Source organism: Trichoplusia ni, chromosome 13 (genome assembly GCF_003590095.1).
Source record: "Trichoplusia ni isolate ovarian cell line Hi5 chromosome 13, tn1, whole genome shotgun sequence".
Lineage (NCBI taxonomy): Eukaryota > Metazoa > Arthropoda > Insecta > Lepidoptera > Noctuidae > Trichoplusia > Trichoplusia ni.
Genome location: NC_039490.1, coordinates 5,251,848 through 5,276,187, shown reverse-complemented (window position 1 = coordinate 5,276,187; position 24,340 = coordinate 5,251,848). Strand labels below are relative to the sequence as shown.

Genomic DNA, 24,340 nt, shown 5'->3' with positions numbered 1-24,340 from the left:
AAGTTGGAAACTGAGGGAAAATTAAGGTCGATTTGTGAGTTTTAAAATTAAGTTTCTTATAACTTAGTGAGCTCAGCTCTATTCATAGAAGCTATGACATGCCTTGACATTCCTGTTAAGGATTTGATTAGGACTACATATTTAGATTATGTAAAATTATCATTAAATTATTATTATTTTCCTTTTTTTGTGAAATATGCTTTGTATATGTATCAACAGTGTAAACTTCAGCAAAACTTACTTCATTGTAACGTTCTTTACGCCCAAACAATTGAAGTGATTTTAGTCAAATTTTGTACTCCATACAAAATTTGACTTAAATCACTTCAATTGCAGCTGATATTTTGGATTAACCCGGATTACATATCCGACTTTGTTAAGGGATGTTGATGTTTTTGCAGTTATATCTAATATACCGGTAACGAACCGATATGTCTGACGAAGCCGCGAGTAATAGGTAGCCAGCAACAAATAGACGAGAAACAAAAACATGCTTACAATATATAATAAAAAAGTAGCAATAGGAAATCGTTCAGTTAATGCTGCTCCGGGACGAAAGATCTATTGTGATTAAATGATAACAATATTTTTGTGAAGTGAAAAGTCAGGAAAAAATCACTCACGACCTCGAGATTCCGAAAGAGGAAAACGAATGATTTCAAAAGTAATTTAAAGAAATTTTAATCCTCATTCCATAAACATAACTGTTTCCTTTATAAATAGGAATGGATTTATTATGGCTGAAAAAATAATTCAGGAGTGAACAGTGAGAAATAACACGAAGCCAGATAAGCAGACACTGCCTATAAATTATTTATTAACTGCTGCTTTTGAGATGGGGCCATAAGAACAGCGGTGGAGAAATTAAAATGACGCCATCTTGACGTAAATGACATCTTGAGAATTTAATTGTAACACGGTTTGGTTTACTTCTTGCAATAGGTGATTGTTGTTAAAGGCAAAGTTTGTGCTTTTTATTATAAGATTGAAGTGAAGAACAAAATACCCACTTTCCGGTTATCTTGTAAGGCTAAATAGTATAGTATTGAAGCTTGAATTTTTTGCGTGACCATGAAATGAAGCTGGCTATAGGAGCTCCGTTATACAATAAGAAAACAATCTCGACGGTATCTTCTGACTTGCAAGTCGCAATAAAAACGATCAAAGCACAGTAAACAAAAAGTTTTTTTTTACATTAGCTTCTTCACAATGATTTGCGATTCGAGTATTTTTTTGGTCAACAAAATCTTGCATTTTATTTCTCATTCTTGTAATTTAGATAGCGGTACTTATGGCCCAACATGAACAGTTGTTGCTACGCCTCTTTGTTCAAGAACAGCAAACTACGGACGGATTCATTTTAATAATTTTAAATAAAAAAATCTTTAAAAATATTTCTTTTGGAAGCGGTTTGAACGGGTTTAATTTTGAACGAAATATAATTTGTTTTGTAACTACTTTTGCAATGCTCAGTTGCTTGGATAAGGAGGGTTTTACTTAAGTCAAGTTAAGTGCAAACTACGAGTACTTTGCGTTAGTTTTTGCCTCTGTTATTTGTAAAATTCGTACAGTATAGACTGCAATTGTAGACAATTAAACTGTATAATAATTAATCTAATATAAAAATACCTCAATATTTTTTTCAGTAATCACATATTTTTTTGTTAACATTCTTATCAAAAACGTGAACTTGATTCAAATCTGTCTTTATAGGTACGCTAAGGTTGATGTTCGCCATATTCAGCCTAGCTGCTACTTTTTCCTTTTACCTAGATTGGTGGCCTCCTCATGGCACATCTTTCACCTCAACTCACTTCAAAGAATCCATTTATATTGAATAGGCACATAAAAGATGGTCCCACCGGCGCTGGTCTACCGAGTTATGTCGAATGCGCGTGGATTCTTATGTCTTTTGTTAACTAAAAAGGATTATGTGTTTATAACTCAAAGAAATAATGGTGAATTTGCTATAAGACGTTTGGGGACGTAGGAAAACTTGATCCTTGATTTTGCTATAATTTCAAATCCCAGCGCTAATAATTACGAACACAAATTACATACTGTACTAATCATGCTTGAATTTTCACTAATAGTCAATTAAAATCAATTTTGTGTTCACCTGAATCGCAATTTAGCCGTGAAGGTAACAATCACACTGATCTGATAATACTGCTTATCTTCTAAGTCGTAATTATTGGTATCCTGTCAACAAACCGTAGATGATACAATAATAAATAAATGCGGACACAATCACATACATTGTTCTTAACCCAAAGTAAGTTGCTGAAGCACTTGTGTTATGGAATTCAGATACAACGAAGGTACCACAAACACCCAGACCCGAGACAATGTAGAAATGTGAGTTTTTGTACATTGTACCGACCGGGGATCGAACCCGGGACCTCAGAGCTATCGAAACTTTGAAACCGGTGCGTACACCACTCGACCACGGTGGTCGTCGTCATGTAATACTTGAAAACTATTCTGTCAACTAGCTGAGCTTGGCTGGTCGGATGATGTGTACTGCATTTTGATTGGCCCTTTTAAGGGTAACGTTAACGCGAAGATGTTTACGGTATCGCGGTATTCGCCAAAACAGATTTTAAATTGTTGAGTAAGGAGTAAGGACAGCGACCTGTAGAAGATATATAATAGGTTGTAAAGTCATTGGTTTCTGTACAAATCAACTCTCTACTATCAGTCGAAGGAATAGTTAATACTAATACTACTAGTATGTTTCTCTAATGGATCAAACTGACTGATTTATTGACTTTGCAAAACAAACACCCTAATTATCTACTAAAATATACACTTTTCCCAATGCAATGCATTCTGTAATTGATATTTTTGCATTTTGAACTTTGAGTTTGATAGGTTGATGGCTGATATCCACAGCACAGTTCAGAATACATATTTGTATACCAATCGAACTTCACAAGCGTGGTGACGGATTATCTTCAAATAAATAATGCCTCTTATCTTAATATTAAAACTAAAAAAGAAACATAGGTAAATTAATTTAACAACAAAAGCTTTAGTAATTTGATTATAATATTAAACATAACTTGACTTTTCGTTAAAACAATAGACGACAACATTAACCTTTTTCAGTAACAATTAGGGGGTCTACCATCATCTCTTAATATCGCTCCAATTGCAGAAGCGAGACTGCACTATGCGGCGAAAAGCGCCATCTCGCTTACACAATTACGATAACATAACTTCGAGTATAAGTAGTAGGCCCCCAGGTGTTGTATGAAACGTGTCGTAATTATGCCGTCACGTATCGTTACTGTTGATTGTTTACTCAGTCGGCATTAACAGAACAATAACCGATGATTACTGGGACATGCTCGTACAATAACATGTTCAATTCACGTAAGAGTTTAGCCTTAAACAAAGGGGATGTTGTCATTGTTAAGGGGAGGTTGAATTCCAGGTTTTAGACAAGAGAGACGGTCAGGTTTGCTGGCACAACTGCAATAATATTACGGTAAAAGGTGGCAGTAGACCTCAGGAATGAACAATGACCTATTATGCAAGGAGTTTTCAATCTTATGTCTATTAGTATAAGAACCATTATTAAAAAGAAAATAATGCTTATATCCTTTTGTCAAGTATCGATTTTCATTACATCATACGACGTCAATACTTATGAAATTGAAGATTTGACATTTAAGATTGAACATTTCTTTAAGTTATAACCTTTATGTGTTAAATTACTTATAACATACAGTAGAAGTTCTAAAATGATAGTACAATATCGCGTCGGGTCGGCTCCTCTATAAAAAAAACAAAAGGCTTTCCAAAGTTGAGAACCCAAAACAAGAGTTCAAGTATGCGACTACCATGCATGCATGACCATAGTATTGCTTTCGTCATGTTTATCGCCAGAAAAGACTAAACACGCAAATTTCTACTTTACGGCCATAGTTACAGGGCTATTTTTCATTTTTTGGTTGGTATGTTTGACATTCTGGTGTCACAGAGTTAAAGGTGTTAAACCGTCCGTAGACCTTTGACGTGGCCTAATACACTTTCTAATATTTTCAGTGTGCAGGTTTCCTCACAATACTTTCACAATTTTTATCAAGTGATAACGCTCATGAATTCGAAAAAATAGTATTGCATACGTTATAACCCGTAAGAAGAACTGTCATTAAACATGGACATATGATAGCGCCAACTCAGAACTTGATCCTCATAGCCTCGTCCAAGTCCTCAAAATGTATCAAAAGTCTGCTAATCATGTGACTATTTAGGGAGCTCATCGAATAACGCCGTCTTCAAAGTTCAGCCAATTAGGTTTTCAGAGTTGCAGAAGTGGGAGCGAGTGAGTCATTTGGGAGTAAGTTGTCAGGGAGTCTAACTAGATGTCTAGGAAGTCCGGATTATTCCGCCTCAAATTGTTCTAATGCCTTGGATAAGAACTAATTTGGAATTATAGATGGAAGACGGCTTTGTGGGTATTGAATTCTGAGTTGAGAAATGTTCGCTATGTTATTTGGACTAGGAAAGATTTCATTATATTCAAATTTCTCTTCAGTATCAGAAGTCAGACGGCGCAGGTTTGAGTACCAGGGTTTGGACTTTTTGCTGTTGTATCATTTGTATTTAATCGCAAATATAGCGCTTTCTGTGTATGTAACATTATAATTAAAATAGATATGCCTAGGTTGATAGTATTCAGCTAAGAAGCCTTACTGAAATTTTATTTTCATTTATCGAAAATAAATGGTCAAACCTTTCCCGTTTTGGCAACTTGTATTTTGTAATTATTACAAAGCTATAAAATGGTAAGCAATATGTAAAGAGGAAAAACATTCAGAAAAATTTGCTTATGTAATTATTGGTTGTAAAATACTATGGTACTATAAATTATTAACTTCTTACCGTCCATAGCACTTTAAAGAAGTCAGTTAAAAATTAACCATCATTTTACAACCAAGTCAGGTTTACTCCTAAACATCACTAAAAATACAACAGAAAGTAGTTTTTGTTTACTCAAAAAGAACTAAGTTACGTGATTTTAAAGATTCCATTTTTATTTGTTCATAAAAATCTAACAATAATTCTTTGAAACAACATAAACAGACAAACTCCTTTAATTGGACATAACCACAACTAGTTTATCTACTTTATAACATTTTAAAGAAAATTAATTTGTGTTTTACAAAAGAGTGTGAAGCCAGTAATAATCTAGGTAATGAACTGTATAGCAAGCAATTTTCAACTTTACCCCTAAAAAATTACAGTTAAAAATTGATTGCTGAAAAGGAAATCTATCATAAATGTTTGCGATGTTTATGTAATTGTTTCTAATGAAAGTTGAGCGAACAGTCATTACGTTGATTCTAATTTAAGCGTATAAATAGAAAACTATATTGCAATTCATGCGTGAGTCCAAATATACTTGAATATTCATCGTTATGGATTGGCCGAAGTTCCACTTTTGTGTTCTTTTATGGGTAAGATGCCTTTATATTAATAGCCTTAGAGTCACATACACATAAGTGCTTTGTTAGGACCTTGTACGTACATTATATTGTACGTGTACTGGTCAGTTTTAAGCAGAATCTTTTGCGAACGCTTTTGGTAAGATATCGTACGAAATCGTCACGATTTGCGGACTTACTTCTAGATGTCCATATTGATAAAATAAGAATTTTGCGTAGACTTTGTCGATAATCTGCTGTGCTAGGTTTGGAACAGAAAGAGTGAGGACTATGATATATCGTTTAAACAACCATCGGTTAAAGTTTTCGATTTTATGGAGTGTTAGGAATTTTTTGTTTTTTTTTTTAATTGGTTAATGTGTGCTGCATTTTCCAAAATTATGCAAGGGAAGACTTTGCTATGCTTTATTTCCATTGTTGAATTATTTAGGTAACATAGTCTGGATACCTGTACAACTGGTTAATATGTCTGGATGGGTTACTATAAGAGGGCTAATCCCTCACTCAATCATACATTCCTTCTTATTACAGTACATTGTCTTGATTTTCATCATTTTTTTTTTAATCTGCAATGTATATCTTGTCATTATTGTAAGGTTGTGTAGTAGTGGTGTAATATAGGAGAATTACTAAATTGAATAGTTAAATTACGAGTATGTTTTGTGAGGTACATAAGTTTCTTATTACATTGCTCGTTATACTTAGTGAAATTGGTACAGAGTGACAAATCAATAATTTAATAGATGCTTGTTAAATGCCTAATATAATGTGATTATTATGTAATTTTGGGGAAATGAATTCTTATTACATTGGTCGGTTCAGAAACAATATTTCAAAGTGTTCAGTATTTGTTGCGCCGTATCTTTTCTAAGAAGCGGGGAAGGGTGGCGATTTGGGTTCCTATCTTTTTTTTCTTTTAAGTTCCAAAAGTAACACTTATTAGTCCAATTGAATTTGGGTGGAAGTAATGCAATTTTTGTTTCTTGGAACCACATCGAGGTTCCTTAAATTTTTCACACTAACTCTGCTTAGCAACTGTTTATGTGCAAACTTTTCTTTAGTTTCACCGGTCCGTTTGTATACAATCTAATCTAGCAAGTTAAATTTGACCTAATTCCTGGTTTCCGATTGAATTGAAATTTTGCATGCATATGCATATTTTGTAACATTGCGATATATAGATCACATGGCCCTGATCAGCTGGAAGTTTGTCATCAATCTATACTTACTAATATATAAAGCTGAAGAGTTTGTTTGTTTGTTTGTTTGTTTGTTTGAACGCGCTAATCTCAGAAACTACTGGTCAGAATTGAAAAATTATTTTTGTGTTGAATAGACCATTCATTATGGAAGGCTTTAGGCTATAAACCATCACGCTGCGACTAATAGGAGCGAAGATACAATGAAAAATGTGAAAAAAATAGGGCAGGTATAAATCATAACTTATATCTTCTGCCCACGGGGACGAAGTCGCGGGCAACAGCTAGTAATCGATAATCGTCATGACGATTACTTGTTTCCTACATGAAGTTAAGTAAGGAAATAATTCAAAGAAAAAAAGGTAATTTTAATCATTTTATTGGATCACTGTGTCATGGCTGTGAGCGGATATGTAGACCAAGAGTCATTGTAGTTGGTAAATTTGGTCTCTGGGCTCCCGTATAGAGAAAGAGCAGGGTTACTTGTTGTTCAGTTTAACTGTCTTCACTTAGTTTTGAAGAATAACGACGCTCATAAATTTGCAAACGAACGTAGTTTCATTTAGTCAAGGAAATAATTTTCAATATATCGTGATCAAAGGTCGCAAAATGCATTTCAGCTATGCCAGCAAAATTTTTTTGGAACTTTTCAGTCTTACTGACGCCAAAACCTTATTAATTACGAATTTCTTTGTTTAGATAAACTTCATCGTACGTAAGCAACGTGTGTACTGTTATGGAAATAAATTACATTGAACATTGTGCATACGTCGTTGTGACGTCATATACCGACGCCATGTTGAATTTTCCGATGAGTCTTGCATCTTTCGTAGCAATTTTGTTTTGGCAGTTGAATCAACAAGTTTAAGATAAAGGATAATTATTTTATGCGTTGTAATTAATTTGTTGTGAGATAAAGCGCTCTTAGGGGTTAGTTAGTTTGTGTCGCGTTTTAATTCTCTTTGGATTTTGATTCCTCTTATTGTCATATTTGTTAAATGATGTTTTACTATCAGATTTATCTGTTGAAATGTACATAGCTTAGCTAATAGCTTTTAGGTTAATAGTAAAATATTTAGGATTACACAATGCATTATCTAGATTTCCGTTAGTATCTTGTTTACAGAAAAGCGAGCTAAATATTTTACATATTTTGAAAACTGTACTTTATGATTAAATCAATCATTGTTACCTTACAAATACAATTTCGAAATTGTCAATTTTCTTTTCGATTTCGAACCTGACAGCAAAACTTTCGGTTGGATTTGCACCCAGGGTTAATATTTTGTATGATGCATGTTTTTTTCGGACACTAGGTGAAGTTTTATGTATCTACGTTATGTGCGTTTAGAAAAATATACAACTATACATGAACAAGAAAAATATAGATATTATAAATATACATGACAATGCTTTGTTTCAGGTAATATGTGTTACAAAAACTTCAGGAGATACTACGGCATTAATCTCATCCAATACAACGAAAGGTTATTTCTTTTTTTTAACTATTATGTCAAAGCCTCTTTCCATATATTTGAGCCTAAGACAAACGTGTTATTTTACATTACTACAAGCTTTTTTTATTTTTATCTATCTCTTTGTCTGTTACTTAACCTTGAATGTTGAACTCACTTCCTGGTTTTCGATCAAGCAGAAATGTTCATGAATTATATCATGTTCATGATAATGTATGGAGCTGGTACTAAAGCAAAAAAGAACACAACACTATCAATTTTTAACCCGTTTTATTCGTATTGACGAAAACTTTGATCCTGGAGAGAAGAGACGGAAATTAATTAAATGTTTTTAAAGAAAAACTTCTTTAGACGCGACTAAGAGGTAACTGGATCACAACACAACTAAATCTGTTAGCGGTAAATAGCGTCAGTTTTTTTCGTTAACGAAAAAGTGACCTTAATTACCATCACCACATCATCTGGATTTCTAAGTCACCTTATCAATATAATCAGTATTTTCAATTTTCTTGCAGACACAAAATGTAAATGGGGAGAAGTGCTACCAAAAAAAGATGACTGCAATGCGTGCATATGCTATGAAGGGGAAGTTCATTGCACCAACTTGCCGTGTGACATAAAGCAACGAATGGGTAACTTAAATTCATATTTAATTTATATGCAAATCAATTATTAGTGTAATGTAGTGTAATAAATAGTGAATGCAGGGTATTCAAAGATTGTGAAGGATGATGTACTAGAAGAAGATTTGAATGTAGATGTGGTAATAGTAGTATGAAGCTTTACTTTTTTTTAACCAATTGCTATTTAATTATATCTATTTTTTACTATTCATTCCGTTTTACGTACTTCCATAAATTTTAATTATTGTATTTTGTACGTATATGACCCAAATGTACTCGTTTCAGACGGCACGCCCGAGTGTGAGGTCGGACAACCATGGATTAAACTCGATGAATGCAATAGCTGTTTCTGCGATGACGGAAAACTCGAATGCTCAGACTATATATGCATAAGAGGTAATTATATGGAGATAGTATCTTAAGGCGGCCGTGGATAAGTTATAACTGTATAAGTTGATCGATCACAGGTTAAGCTACACTTGAGGCGGTCAAGACAATTTCTTTATCATGCCTAGTTCCTCCGTGTTTCGTAAGGCATTTTAAATTGTAGGTCCCGGTTGTTATTCATACATCTTTGACAGTCGTTACGGGTTGTCAGGAGCTAGGAACTCTGACAACCAATCTAAGGGATATCGTGTTGCCCAGGTCAGAAAGGCAGTCGCTTCTTGTAAAACAGTGGTACTTAACTGAATCCGGTTAGAGTGGAGGCCGACTCCAACATAGTGGGAAAAGGCTAGGCCGATGATGATCTTGAAGAGGCCTGCTACCAGCAGGCGCGGCATTTTCTAGTAATTTGAGTTTTACATGATTACACAAAGATGGAATGACAGTTTATTTCATCCTTGCGTCAGGAGGGTTTCAAAAATTTAAGTCACATGCACAAATACGCCCAGACTTAGGACGATCATTCGTGTATCACACAAATGCTTTTCCTAGGCGAGGCACGTCGTTTCAGTGCGTTTGGAGTGCTGGCCTTAACCTCTCGCCTATCCGTGCAGTAACATAGTGAGTGGCCCAATATTAACATTGGTATTTTTTCTAGGATCGAAATGTACTCCAGGACAAAAAATCCCTAAACCAGACCGATGCAACGTGTGCGACTGTGATGAAGGTCACATAGTCTGTACGAATTTCGAATGTAGACCATTACATAAACCATCATCAGCAGGTAATATTGACAAACCAGTCTTGCGACGATACAGAAAATATTGAACAACAGTTTTTTTTATGTTTGGCTGTTAAAGTAAAATTAATGTTCAAAATTGTTTTGTTGATAATTATTTTAAGTGGGATTTTATTAACAGGGTTTGTTTTAATAATTGTAGTAGTAGAATGTTTTTAATGGTATCTAGAAATTGGGTAATAATATATTTAGAAAAAAAACAAGTATTTTTTGACAAGTTCAAATTGATAAGGCTAACTTTATGCTCTCTCTATTGCTAATTCTTGTAGTCTATTTTTTCATTGGGATTAAGAACGCTAAAATTTTAAGAGTTTAGTAAGATAAACATACATTGTAGTAGTAGCCGATACTAACTAATTTTGTTGAAAAGCATTGGGTAAGTTAAAAAACACAGGAGAATCTTTATACATAGTTATAAATAGTTAAAACACCAACGTCATTGAATATCTACGAGATATGCTGGTATACCTATAGAAGAAGAAGAAAAAGAAGGCACATTAAGATGGAGGACAATCCAGAAAAATATGAAGAATTTCAATTTTGATCATTCCCATTAGAAAACTTTTAAAAACAGGTTAAAAATTATAATATGACAACGTTTAATGGTCTCCAAACCCTTTGGTGTTGAAATCACGAAATAAAACAGTGTGTCTTTTATTTTACATAAGTAGGTGCTGATGAACCCAGTAAATAGATCTAGCTGCTTTGTACTTATTTTGCTCCTTTAGACATCATAGTAATGTAGTACCATCAATCGTTATCGGATTTAAAATTTGGTTTAAATAAAACTCGTTCATAATTACTGTCACCATCACACATTTTGGTAAATTGAGAAGAAATGGTCGTAAATAAATATTTACTAAAACTTTGAATTGGTTTTTATTACAATCACAATAAATTTTGAAAAATTAAAATGTTTGTCATGAAAGTTTGGTATTTATTTGCGGTCATTTTTTCTCACCACTTGTGGAATCCTATTCAAACTTCATATGTTGCAAAGACAGCGTAGAGAATTTTAGCACGCAGTAGAATAGAAAACTTTAAATCCATGAGATTGATACTCCTTTCCGACAAGTGGTGTGACTGAATTGTCAGTGCAATAGGTACATTTGAACGATTTATCAGCGTAGGGGCTTCGAGAAATGTCACTTGTATACAAGCCCTTTAACAAAAACACGATAGAAAAATGTTTGTTCCGCAAAAAGAAATTAGACCAAGATAAAGATAAAAAATCTTCATACTTACTGTATTCTTTGATACCAAGATTGACAGCGTTATTCATAGCTCGTAATATAAATAAGCATAGTGTCATTATCTAATAGAACTGTAAGAAAAAGGTCGGGAAATTGGGCCTAAGTTGGATCGAAACTTTAACAAAAGTAGAGATAAGAACTTTCGTTCGGAATATGCATTTTCGGAAGGGTATTTAGATTATCACTTATACGTATCGAAGAGCTCAGATGAAAGTTCGTGATTCACTGAGTTCGACGATATTTCATGAAAAAAAAAATAACATTAAAAATTTCACCATTAACACGCCATTTCACCGAAGACCTGCCAGAAGTCAGCAGTGGCGAAATCGAGATCGCTCTGAGACAGCTCAAAAATGGAAAAGCCCCTGGCGAGGATGGCATTACAACAGAGCTATTAAAAGCAGGAGGAAACCCCTTACTAGGGGAGCTCCAAAAGCTTTTTAATGCCGTCCTGTTTGAAGGGAGAACTCCAGAGGCGTGGAGTAGGAGTGTTGTCGTCCTGTTCTTCAAAAAGGGAGACAAAACCCAGCTGAAGAACTATCGACCCATTTCCCTCCTAAGCCACGTCTATAAGCTGTTCTCAAGAGTGATCACGAACCGACTTGCGCGAAGACTCGACGAATTCCAACCGCCGGAGCAGGCCGGGTTTCGGAGCGGATACGGCACCATAGACCACATCCACACAGTGCGGCAGATTATACAGAAGACCGAAGAGTATAATCAGCCCCTGTGTCTAGCATTTGTGGACTATGAGAAGGCCTTTGACTCGGTGGAAATCTGGTCTGTTCTGGAGTCCCTGCAGCGTTGTCAAGTAGATTGGCGATACATCCAAGTGATGAGATGTCTTTACGAAGCCGCTACAATGTCCGTCCAAGTACAGAATCAGCAAACAAGGCCCATACCGTTGCATCGAGGAGTGAGACAAGGGGATGTTATTTCCCCGAAATTGTTCACTAATGCAATGGAGGATATGTTCAAGACGCTGAACTGGAAAGGACGCGGCATCAACATCAATGGCGAACACATCTCTCACTTGCGATTTGCTGACGATATTGTCATCATGGCGGAAACGCTGCAGGACCTACAACAGATGCTGAACGGCCTGGCTGAATCCTCTCTACGCATCGGCCTACGGATGAACTTGGACAAAACCAAGGTCATGTTCAATGAACATGTTCTACCGGAACCGATTGCGATACACGGCGCCGTTCTCGAAGTTGTTCAGAAATATGTATACCTCGGGCAGACATTGCAGTTAGGTAGAAACAACTTTGAGGACGAGGTGAATAGGAGAATTCAGTTGGGTTGGACTGCATTTGGGAAGTTACGTCGAGTCCTAACATCGTCGATCCCACAGTGCCTAAAGACAAAAGTCTTCAATCAGTGCGTCCTACCTGTCATGACTTACGGAGCCGAAACGTGGACACTGTCGGTACGGCTGGTTCACAAGTTTAAAGTCGCTCAGCGGGCTATGGAAAGGGCTATGCTCGGTATTTCTCTGAGGGACCGCATCAGAAATGAGGTAATCCGTCAGAGAACCAAAGTCATCGACATAGCCCACCGAATCAGCAAGCTGAAGTGGCAGTGGGCTGGCCATATTAGCCGAAGAACCGATAACCGTTGGGGTAAACGAGTTCTAGAGTGGAGACCACGCCTCGGCAAACGTAGTGTAGGACGTCCTCAGGCACGGTGGAGTGATGACTTGCGCAAGACGGCTGGCAGGAGCTGGATGCGAGAAGCCGAAAATCGATCTCAGTGGCGTGCACTTGGAGAGGCCTATGTCCAGCAGTGGACTGCGATAGGCTGATGATGATGATGATGATTAAAAATTTCATTAAAGAATAATAAGTAATCTGAATCCTACGCATCAAGTCAGAATAGTGACTTTTGGAGTGACCGCCAGTAGGCCCTTCCATAAATTAAAAAATAATTTAAATCGAATTAAGAATACCAATGATATCGGTTGAAAAAAAAATGTTTTAAATTGTATTAAAATGAACTTTAATTATATCCACAGAAAATGCTACAACTGTAACAGATGGAGAAACTACAACCAACAAAGAGACTGCAGTGGAAGACGAGGCTACGACAGTTACCGAGGCTGTTCTAGATGAGGGGATCGTAATAAATACGAGGTTTGCAGAGGATGACAGTTCTTCAGAAGATGAAATGTCTGCAGAAGATGCAGTAGACGAGAAGCCTGCAGTAGCTGCGGTCCCAATATTTAAGGGTCCTTCAACATATAGAGAGACTGCAACAGACAAAGAGGCAATAGCAGATAAAGAGGGTGCAATAGAGAAGGGGGCTATAGCGGATAGGGGGAGCATAATTGATCAGGAAACTACAACAGTAAAAGGGACCACAGCAACTCAAGTTAATGTAATATATAAAGTTAATACTAAAGGTGAGGGCACTGCAATAAACAAGAAGCCTTCAATAGAAGGAAGGTTCGGAGTAGACGAGGAAGTGGCAACAGGTGTTGCGGAAGATTTAAAGGAATGTGAAGCAGATGTTTACATACCGCCACCACCGCCGCCGTTGGACTGCAATAAGTGTGTTTGTGTGAATCATCAAGTATTATGCAGTATGGATAGCTGTAACGAAGATGTACCAGGTAGTTATATTTTTTTATCTAGCCCACTGTGTCCCACTGCTTGGCATAGGCCTCCCCCAAATCCTTCCACGATTCTCTGTTCTGGGCCGCATGGAACCAGCATGCTCGAAAACGTTAAGATCATCTTAGATTGAATTTTCAAATTACAATGTTAAATAAAATAAAACCCCCTTTTAATTAATTCAACATAACAGTAAGTAAAATGTATACCCCTGTCTCTAGACGCATATGATTTGAGCACTTTCTTTTAAAATATTTTTGATTTAATATCAAATATCTTTAAACTATTTTTTCACATTTTCAGATGTAAAAACAAGATTTAATTTTGAAAGAGAACCAATTCTTGAAGAATTTGATAAAAAAATGTCGGTAGATCCGTATCTTAATATGATTTACAAAAAATATGATAAAACACCTACCAAATTAGTACATACACATGCTTATAACGGCTTCCATCAAGAAATTAAAGTGCATTCAAAAAATTTATCCCAGGATACGAGTAAATTAATTAAAGCTTTGGCTAGTTCATTAGACAATCCGGTGTTAAGTCATATCGGGGAAAGAATGAAATCTTCGACTCCTTCTGGCTTTAATGATAACAAAATAGCAAATGATGGTCAATACAATCCTTTTGATAAAGAAACTGAGATGGGAAAACATTCACCTAATTTATATGACACTAATCCTTTACATTCCCTTAGTTCTTTGATAACATCAGGCTCTCAAAGTAACGATACATTCTTAGTCATCCCTAGCAAAGACAAAACATTCGGAGGCAATCATCCAGCCTACTTAACGTCTCCTAATAGTAACAATGTAGATCATACATTCGAACAGCATAAACCATACTATTCTACTACTCACCCTTCGGACATTCCACCTAATAAGCATCTTAATGCCTTTGAAAATAGGCTGAGTTCTTCACCGAATGATTTAGGTAGTCAAATTTTGCAATCAGTTATACCAATACATTCTGAAGCCAATAAAAATAAACAAATTGTACAACCAACTCATGATTCTAACAAACACTATCTACTTCAATATCCAGTTTCTGATCATTATATAAATACTACATATAATTATAATCCAGTATCGTTCCACACAAGCACCAATGACGGGAAATATCTTCCCCATTCTCAATTAGGACCAGATACATCTGTTTATCGGCCACTTCAAAATCATAATCAACCAAATCATTATACAACTTCAGATACCCATTTCATCCTGAATAGCCCTTCACAACTAGATAAAGAAAGGCATTATCCCAATCATTCTTTTAAATTGAATCCAGTAAACTATAGCCATTATAAAACGGACAATTCAAACAATGTTTTTGATTGGGATCATGGGAAACCCGGTTCAGATAATAGAGGTAGTCTATACAGTCCACTGCAACATAGTATTGACCTAATTCCTACAATTTACAATACTCTGCATGCGTCTCCAAATAAACTTGCTGAGACTGAACATAAGCCTCTTTATGCAAAACTCACTTTAGATAATAACCCATCTCAAAAGGGATTAGAAAAAGAAGTTTTAAATCCGCATGACCGAAATATTTCACACTTACCACATTCTTTACTTGAACCTAATCTAGCACTTTTTAAAACGCACCCAGTAACAGAGTTAGCCAGTAGGTTCGTACACACAGAAGACAGTGCTAAACCTCATTCTTCTGGAAATCCTATTTTGGAACAAAATTTCCCCCAAAAAAGGTATAAGCACGAACAAGTAAAACACCCAATTATTGTAGAAGATAAGAGACCACATGCTTATCCCGCTCAGTATGAGCCAAATCCCATGAATCATAAGCAGCAGTTGACCCCAACACAGAATCAATTTCAATCTTATAACAAAAGACCGCATTCTCAATTTGATCCAAATGAGACCCACTCAAACCCAAAAGTATATCAAACTTATTACCCCAATTCTATTGAAAGTATATACAAACCCGGTCATGATGAGCACACACCACATTACAATAATCATTTACAGGATAAAAACCATCCCCATACTAGTTTGATTCCAAACCAAGAAGAACGTTTATCAGCTCTGGATAACAAAGGTGACCGCTATAATCTGAATAATTCTCTTTACAAATCGCATTCTTTGGTTACATACGGTTCTCAACACGGTACACAAAACAAGATTTCCGAACAAATCTTATCCACTCCTAATTCGGAAAAAAGCTTCCAACTCCATCATCCGAACAGTGTTGAACTAAATGGAAGGGGCAAAAGACCAGTAGATCATGTAGATCATTTAACGCAAAAGAATTCAAATAAACCTGGTTATTTATCCATTCAAAGAGAGAATGCAGTAGATCCGACGATTGTTAAAGTATATCAATATTTAAATCAACCTCATATTAATCCCGAACTTAGTGAAGATAATTTACATATCAAATCACATACATCAAATGAAATGTATCAACTAGTACCGGAATCGGAGAGTACAAAATATCATCCTCGGTTTTCAGGCTCAGTGGAAGATAACATGAATGGTTTTCCTAACCATTTATCACCTTTGGGATATCACAATAAGAACTCAATCAGCCATCCAAACCATTACGGTGATTCGAAATCATTACATACTGTAACAAAATATGATGAAAATAGGGTCAAGGGTGCCAAAACCATGAGACCAGAAGACCCGTTTATGGGTAGCACTAGATCACCATTACTGAATATCGCGCAATATGAGAAAAATAAAGAACACTCTATTCATGACCCACATGGTCCTCATAGTTCACCATCAAAATTGTCTCCTTACAATTCACTAAACCCGTCTTTTAAAACCACACAATATGGCATGAATAAGTTGCCCGCATATGAAAGTCCATATGACAGTCTTTCTCTAACTGAATCACCAGAAAAAGATTTTCAAAAGAAATCTCTACACGAAACACATGGGGCCTTCACTACTTATAACCCACATGCCCACCACGATTCACAGCTAAGCGGGTCTCCTCACAATTCACAAAAAATATCATTTAACACTGTCCCATATGACCAAAATAAGGCCCATGAAAATCTTAAAATTCCCGCTACTTACAACCCGTATATTAATTATAGTTCACAGCTAAACGTATCTCCATATGAATTACAGAAATATGGCCTAAGTAAGACCACCGTGAATTTCAACCCATATAGCCTCAACATGACACACACGGTAGCATCTGAAAAACCCCATCACAGTTCTTATTCAACACCTGACTATGATTCACAAAAAATATCAGCATCATATTATAGCCCTTCTTCAAAAATTCCACGCGATCCTCATACCGAAAATAATATGAAAAATAAATTGCCAGCTAATGAACAAGCCAATGTTTATGAAACAAAGCATCGAGAAACACTATTGAATAGTTTAAATAATCCACATGCTACTTTGACATCGATAAAGCATGACAACGGCAACTCGCCTAGAAATAAACATCTTGATAGGTATAGCGACAACCATAGTTATCCACATTATGAGAATGATTTTAATTCCTTCGACCATGATCAACAAAATCACTCTACACGACCAGAAATAGAAAGTCTTGATGGTCACGGTTCAGATAATAGACCTCACTATACACTTAATTCAATAGAAGATCCGAATACCAGAAACAAACCGAATAAATATGGATCCAACGTACAACATCAATCTGATAAGAATTTTGATGATCGTGGGTCTTTAGATGGATTTCAATATAAATATACTTCAGATGAAGAATTTGAAGTTAAGAAGGCTGACTTGAATGAACATCAACCTACACAAGGATTCTCGGACGAAAACCAATACCTTAGTGTTATACCTCACAAATCAAAATATCAAAGTTATTCTTTATATCAAAAACCAACTACTGTTAGTCAGGCCAGTATTACGAAATCTATATCTCAAAATCAATCTCAAAAGCCTAAAACATATCAGAATGTTGTAGATGAAACGCCTTTTACCTCCAAAAATGATGTGTTTGACGATCGCGGAGCCCACGAAGGTTTCCAATACAAATCAAACTATGATGATGATGATGATGATGATAAAAATAATTCAGATCACAGTGATAATTGGAAACCCAGTAATTATGATAGCAAAACTGTTACCTTTGACGTAAATACCATTGATCCTACTATTTTAAAGATCTTGGAAAACACAAATAAACCGTTATCGATTGAAGATCTTATACAAGAAATTGATGGACACAAAACAACACAATCCGATCACAATGATCCCACAGTTTTAAATAATGACAATGACGAACTACAGAATCGTTTTAATGACGACGCGCCTGATTTACCTTCATATCATAAAGAGCAAACGTTTAAAAAAATTCCTTTAACTCCTCCAATTGATGATTCAGGGTTTACTATAGGTGATTTAAATCCTTTTGTGTTATTACGACTACTATTTCCTTCGGGATTTGACAAAAATATACCTAACAAAAATAATGATCAGATTACAGACAGTATTAATCAAACAGATTTGCTTGCTTTATTATTAAGTACTCAAAATATATATAATAAAAATAACAAAACAAATAATAAAATACCCTCCAAAACAGTTAAATTTGAAAATTTAGTTAAATACATTGATGCCCCTCTCGGTAGCCCCAAAATGTCAATACAAGAAGAAAACGATCCCGTCAATAAACTACACTCTAGAAACGATATGACGAACGGTAATGAGTTTTCATCTGCACCATATAAACCTAAACATGGAAGTTACAAGCCACCCAATTATTCACCACCATACAATAAGGAAAAGAAAGTTTCTGACCACCCTGTTAGCATGCAACCTGCATTAGCACACAAGGAAGACGTAAATAATAATCAAGCTTTGCCGCTGCAACCATATCAAGAGGCCACACAACATCCTAACCAAGAACAACATCCAAACGAAGTCCAAGATAATGAACAAGACCAAAATGAGGACGAAGAACAAAATCATGACCAAGACCAAAATCATGAACATGACCAAAACCATGGCCAAGACCAGCCACAAAACAAGCACGTTGCGATCATTTCTGACGAAAGTAAAAATTTCCCACCTTTACAATATCCGGAAGTTCATATCATACTTCACCAGCAGAAAGAAGAAGACAACGATGATGTTATGTCCTACTTTCCAAGCTTAATGAATCAACGGATAAAAAAAGGAAAAGAACAGAAAGCAGAGTGTGGTGAAGATACTCATTGGACTCGGAATTGTCACGCGTGCGTTTGTCGAGGCGGTGAGGCGTCATGCGTCCAAATACCTGATTGTGTACAGAGATCGTTGGGTAAGCAAGGATTTTACATATATGCTTTATTTAATACAGTATATTATAGCTTTTTGGTATGTCTACATTTTTTAGCTGAATGTCGGTTTCAGCTGCAGAAACAATCCCTTTCTATTACTTAGGCAAATAAACGTAGCCCATGGATTAATCCATACTGTCAGTTATGAACATAGCTCCTCAACGGTCTAACCGTTTGGGCATGTAGAGGTAACTTTTATACACAGGAGCATTTATCAAACTCACATACTTTTGCATTCATAATATTAAGTACATAATATTTATAATATGTTATTGTAATTCCGGAATCCCGAATTCCAGAATTGACAATTGCCTGATTATTTATAAGTGTAAAGGAGTTTGTAGGGCGGCCATTTATAGATAATATATTTTTCCCTTTATTCAAATTTTTAGAAGAACCGATGATGTGCAAGCCGTATTCCACATTTAAGATGGGTAGTTGTTATTCCTGCGAGTGTAACGGCGACGGTATTCCGGAGTGTAATGCCGCGGAATGTAAAATAGAACCGAAAGCAGAAGAGTCCGAAGAAGGTAAGGATAAAACGTCATAATATTTAATAATCACGAACTATGCGTTTACTGATATTTTTTTTACCTAGTAGAGTTTTAGGGTAAAATCAATTTCCCAGTTCGGTATTTAATTTAATACTTAAGGAAGAAAGTAAGTAGGTTTGGTCAGACCAAATGATTTTTACCTGCTGATTTTATTTAATTCTACATCCTAATTTTTGAGAGAATATTATTTCAGATTCAGGCGAAATAAAACATACAGTTTACCACGAATTCTATGAAGAAGATAAAGCAAAAGACATGTTAAGTTACTATAAGTTTTTCAAAAAACTTCCTAAGGAAACTTATGATGATTACCCTACATGTGAACCAGGAACACAATGGGTCAGTAGCTGTCATGACTGCGAATGTAACGAAAAGTATAAACATGAGTGCACTGTTCTTGATGGCTGTAAAGTGGACCTCGAAGCTCTAGGTATGTTTGATTGAGTACAGTTTTCTACAAAGCAGGCAAGGAAAATTTTGAATTCAAATTCTAATGAGATCTTCAATTGAGTGGACGAATTGAATGTGGGTAAGATTGCAGAAGATCTATGTTGCCATGCCGGGCTGATACTAAGGAACGGCCTTTTCAAATTGTTTGTCTCTTTTTCAAGACTTCCCTGAATAACTTAATCTTGTTTTTCATTAATATTTCGTTCAAGTTCATCAGGTCTTGCTCAACCGTTTTATGTTGCTCGCACTTCTTTTATATATTTATCGAAATCTTATTTACCGAAGTCCTAACAAGAAAAGGGCGGTTTAAAATCACTACGAAAATTGTTTGATGATTCCAGGAAAACCGGGCAAATGCAAGCCTAACTCAAAGTTTTATCCAAAGTCTACGAACGTGGCATGCCAAGAATGCTCTTGTGATGATGAAGGAAACCCGTCTTGCCCATTGATAGAACCTAAAGACGAGTAATTTTATATCTCTATAAACATTATATATCAATAATCGGGTTCTATTTATATCCATGAAGCAAGAAGGACTCAAGATTCACCAATTCTAAAAGATCTCCGTATTTAAATTTTAGTTAATTTTAAGCTTTATTCTGTGGAAGAATAAGAAGACATTGCTAACTTCTTATTGATACTAACAAAATGAAAATCCTTAAGGCAGCTTTTAAATTACAGATTGATTAAAGATAAAATATTTACAAAGTGTAAAATTGATAGTTTAGATGTATTTGTTAGCCATAAAGACAAAATTGTGAAGGTAAAAAAATCCGCACACCAAATTGGAGTAGTACCAATTTTGTGTAAGTTATGTTTTCACTTGAGTTCCATAAATACCATCATCTTCATCCTAGATTTACCCAACTATGTTGGAGTCTGCATCCAGTCTAACTGAATAAAGCTAAGTACCAGTGTTTTACAAGGAGCGGCTGACTATCTTACCTTCTCAACCGAGTTATGTAGCCAGCACAATACCCCTCAGTTTGGGGGGGTCAGTTTTTCTAGCTTCTGACTACACGTAATGACTGTCGAAGATGTTTTAATAACAGCAGGTTCCCATAATTTTACGTTCTAAAACACGGAGGCACGTGATATCAAGCAAGTATAAAGTTAGCTTAACCTTCGATCATGCAACTTGTGCATGCCATGAGTTCACCTGAAGGTCTTTTATCGCCTCATCCAAAAATGCTGTTGCCCATGTTCGTAGAAAAAAGACAATGCTATATTGTGACTTTGCTCCATCTGGCTTCCACTAATCAGCCTCAGTTTAAGACTTGGGACTAGCCAAAAGTTAAGTTAAACAAGAGACTACTTGACTTGCCTTTTAAATTACGTTAGTTTTCACAATATTTGGATATATTACATGAATGACTATCTTATTAATACTTATAATCGTTTTCTACTTAGCTTCGTGCAATGGTTTTAAAGGCGATTTTCCATTTCCAAAAACAACACAGCATTTTTTTGCACCTACCCTTTTAAAAGCAAACTGGGTTACGCTTTAAATATTCAAAAGATTATTTTAAAACAAAATCTAAGTGAGCACAAACGACTTTAATTTCCTAACGAGGTGGCCAATGGCCAATGTAGAAGCAACTTTTATAAATAAAATATTTCAAGCCTGCAAAATAAAAGCCGTAGCTTTGGTCGTGTTCCCTTGAAACGTAATAAAAATGAATGTTTAATTCTTGCTCGAATGCAGTGGCAAAACTACGAATATATGTCCGAGACGTTTGTCTGTCTGTGATACGCAAAATATTTAGAAACAAACATTAGATAATTTTTTCAATGAGAGACATTGAAATCAAAGACATGTATTTTACATCTTGGCTTTGCTTTTTATGGCAATATAATTCGTCTTGCAAAGTACATTCTAATCTCCTATTCCTGATTTATACCCCGATCAGAATTACTCTGTACATGGCATTCATCTTATTTACTAAGTATAGTCCTGCAGCAACGACGTTATTTTTATATTATTGTTATGTTTAAAGTCGAATTAGAAAATTGGGACGTCCATGGGAAAAACGAATCATTATAGGTACATTAGATATGAAGAACATAAATAGCAAATGTACTATGGTAAAAATATAAATAGCTATAATTAAGATCGAGGTGTTTTAAAGGGATGTTCTTCGGCAAAACTGAGAGCAGGTAAGGTAAGGTAAGATAACAGTAAATAATACAGTAAACACAGCACTAAAATATTTTACAAAAAATACTGACTGTTAAACCTAATTGGTTTTTAACAATGGATCCAGAAGGCGAAAGTGTAAAGGGGAAAAACAATTGCTAAACTGTTATTTTACTGCTTCTTTCGGTAGCATTGTGTCTCTTGAGGAGTCTTTGCACAGCAGACAGGAGAAGAATTCTCTCTTGGCTAAGATATTTTTTTTCGTTGTTGGTCAACTGAAGACATCCTACCACAAACTTGTTATGTTTTATAGCTCGATGATAGTATGGTTGACTTTTAAGGTCTTTAAAAAAATATGAAGACAGTGAATGTGTTGTGTGATGCGTTTAAAAAAAGACATGCAGACATAAGATTAATTTCATAGATTATTGTTTTTACACGACCTCGTAATTTACTTAAACCTGTTGTCGGTGTGTAACCAAATTAGTAGACATTGCAAGTTAAATTTGATCCACTTTTCGGTTTCCGATTAATTTGAAAATTTTAAAAGTATATAATATATGTGTATTGCGTGATAATACGTTCGAATTCTCTTCGAGTACTTTGAATCCATAGGTAAGAAAACAATTGAAAAGCCGGTTATTTTTGTTAAACCTTAAATGTTAAAAAGCGTTGAAAATCTAAATTCGGCGGTGCAACCACAGGATAACAGCTAGCAAGGCAAACGGCGGCAGATGTAACAAATAAATATAAATTTTTGCTCAGCCGACGACACAACAGCAGTGGGAAACGCATTGCGGCGCTCACTACCGGATATATTTTTGGTGCACAGTGATAAATATAATGGCAAAACACAAACAAATTGCCCCGTGCTTTGAATTCTTGTAAAAATATCATGTTTTTTTATGCCTAGGTTTGAATGTATGAAATTAACTCGAATTTTAAATTTTTCACCAATTTTACCAAAATGGTTCGTACGATTTTCGAAATATTTAAAACTGGTTTTCAAATTAAATGAAAAAAAATACGTGTGAAACACCTGTTTAAGGATATGAAATCTAGAAAAAAAAATAGGTAAGGTTACTCAAACAAAATCCTATGTATCATACAAGAGATGACATCTTTTGTGCAGATGATCACAAACAAGTGTAATATAAAAAATAATTATCAAGTAAGATTTTAGTTGAACAAAAATCCTTAATGAAGTAACCGTTTACTCACGCTTATTTATTGGTATTGCCCGACACATACAAATAAATATCCTATTAAATAATCAAAAATAAATTAATAAGCTAATAATAAAACTTTTTGGTATTTCTTACAAAAGATCAAATTATGACTTTGATCGGAGTTTCTTGAGTAATCGTAATGATTTGCTATACATAGCAATACACCAAGAAAAAACATACATTGACACTACCAAACCATGAGGATTTCAACCAGTAAAAAAATAATAATATTCAGGTATATATGTTAAATTATTCACAAAACCAAAAATAATCCCCTTCTTTTATAGTATAGTCATAAAGTCTTGTTAAATATTAACGATGTAAATGAACAGGATATAATTCAGGCAGGCAGTGAAATGGGGTGGCAGAATTTCAGTGGTTTAATAAAACGGGTACAGGTGGCGTGGCGGATGCAACACACGGTAATACTGACACGGATTAATATATTTTATATTGCATATGTATTTATATTGCTCCTACCTTTTGTTATTCGAGCTATGGAATCGTTTAAAAGGTTCACATTTTCATCGGTTATGAAATTTTGTAGAAGGTGATTTCGGTAGGTATGGCAAAAATCCGGTCAAATGGGAGTTAGATTCACTATAGCAAGCGTTCAGAAGATTAGAAATTCGATTGGGAGATAATAAATTTGTAGGTTCACCTTCCTCAAAATTGACATCACTGGCAAATTTATAACCGTTACAAACGTTGTCAAAGCTTCACGAAAAATACATCGTCTGTAAAAATTTCAACTGTGTAGCTATCAAAAACAAAAAAATATATTTTGCTATCATCCAAAATATTAGTTACGACGTAAATGGACTTAGATAAGGATATATCGTAAAATAAAAAAATAATACAAGACATCAAAAATTCCGGAAT

The 24,340-nt window shown here is 35.2% G+C and overlaps 3 protein-coding genes across 3 annotated transcripts; all 3 read left to right on the top strand.

Moving 5' to 3' along the window:
* Nucleotides 1–7,050: 7,050 nt before the first annotated feature.
* LOC113500210 (kielin/chordin-like protein) lies at nt 7,051–9,181 on the top strand. Its single transcript, XM_026880919.1, has 4 exons — nt 7,051–7,056; nt 8,079–8,142; nt 8,646–8,762; nt 9,039–9,181. Exons 1-4 carry the CDS (start codon nt 7,051–7,053, stop codon nt 9,173–9,175), a joined length of 324 nt encoding a protein of 107 aa, XP_026736720.1. The 3' UTR covers nt 9,176–9,181.
* Nucleotides 9,182–9,260: 79 nt separating this feature from the next.
* LOC113500209 lies at nt 9,261–14,088 on the top strand. The gene is made up of 3 exons (XM_026880918.1): nt 9,261–9,282; nt 9,796–9,921; nt 13,207–14,088. The coding sequence occupies exons 1-3, from the start codon at nt 9,261–9,263 to the stop codon at nt 13,935–13,937; spliced, it is 879 nt and encodes a 292-aa protein (XP_026736719.1). The 3' UTR covers nt 13,938–14,088.
* A 1,856-nt stretch (nt 14,089–15,944) lies between these two features.
* On the top strand, nt 15,945–21,324 carry LOC113500318 (homeobox protein 2-like). The gene is made up of 4 exons (XM_026881063.1): nt 15,945–19,069; nt 19,481–19,618; nt 19,836–20,072; nt 20,434–21,324. Exons 1-4 carry the CDS (start codon nt 16,228–16,230, stop codon nt 20,559–20,561), a joined length of 3,345 nt encoding a protein of 1,114 aa, XP_026736864.1. The 5' UTR covers nt 15,945–16,227; the 3' UTR covers nt 20,562–21,324.
* The last annotated feature ends 3,016 nt before the right edge of the window (nt 21,325–24,340 follow it).

Coding starts and splice junctions, on each gene's coding strand:
- LOC113500210 (XM_026880919.1), top strand. Junction 8,143..8,645: donor CTCATCCAATACAACGAAAG/GTTATTTCTTTT, acceptor ATTTTCTTGCAG/ACACAAAATGTAAATGGGGA. Junction 8,763..9,038: donor TGACATAAAGCAACGAATGG/GTAACTTAAATT, acceptor TACTCGTTTCAG/ACGGCACGCCCGAGTGTGAG.
- LOC113500209 (XM_026880918.1), top strand. CDS start 9,261: ATGCCTAGTTCCTCCGTGTTTC. Junction 9,283..9,795: donor GCCTAGTTCCTCCGTGTTTC/GTAAGGCATTTT, acceptor TATTTTTTCTAG/GATCGAAATGTACTCCAGGA. Junction 9,922..13,206: donor ACATAAACCATCATCAGCAG/GTAATATTGACA, acceptor TTATATCCACAG/AAAATGCTACAACTGTAACA.
- LOC113500318 (XM_026881063.1), top strand. CDS start 16,228: ATGTATCAACTAGTACCGGAATCGGAGAGTACAAAATATCATCCTCGG. Junction 19,070..19,480: donor TTGTGTACAGAGATCGTTGG/GTAAGCAAGGAT, acceptor TCAAATTTTTAG/AAGAACCGATGATGTGCAAG. Junction 20,073..20,433: donor AGTGGACCTCGAAGCTCTAG/GTATGTTTGATT, acceptor TGATGATTCCAG/GAAAACCGGGCAAATGCAAG.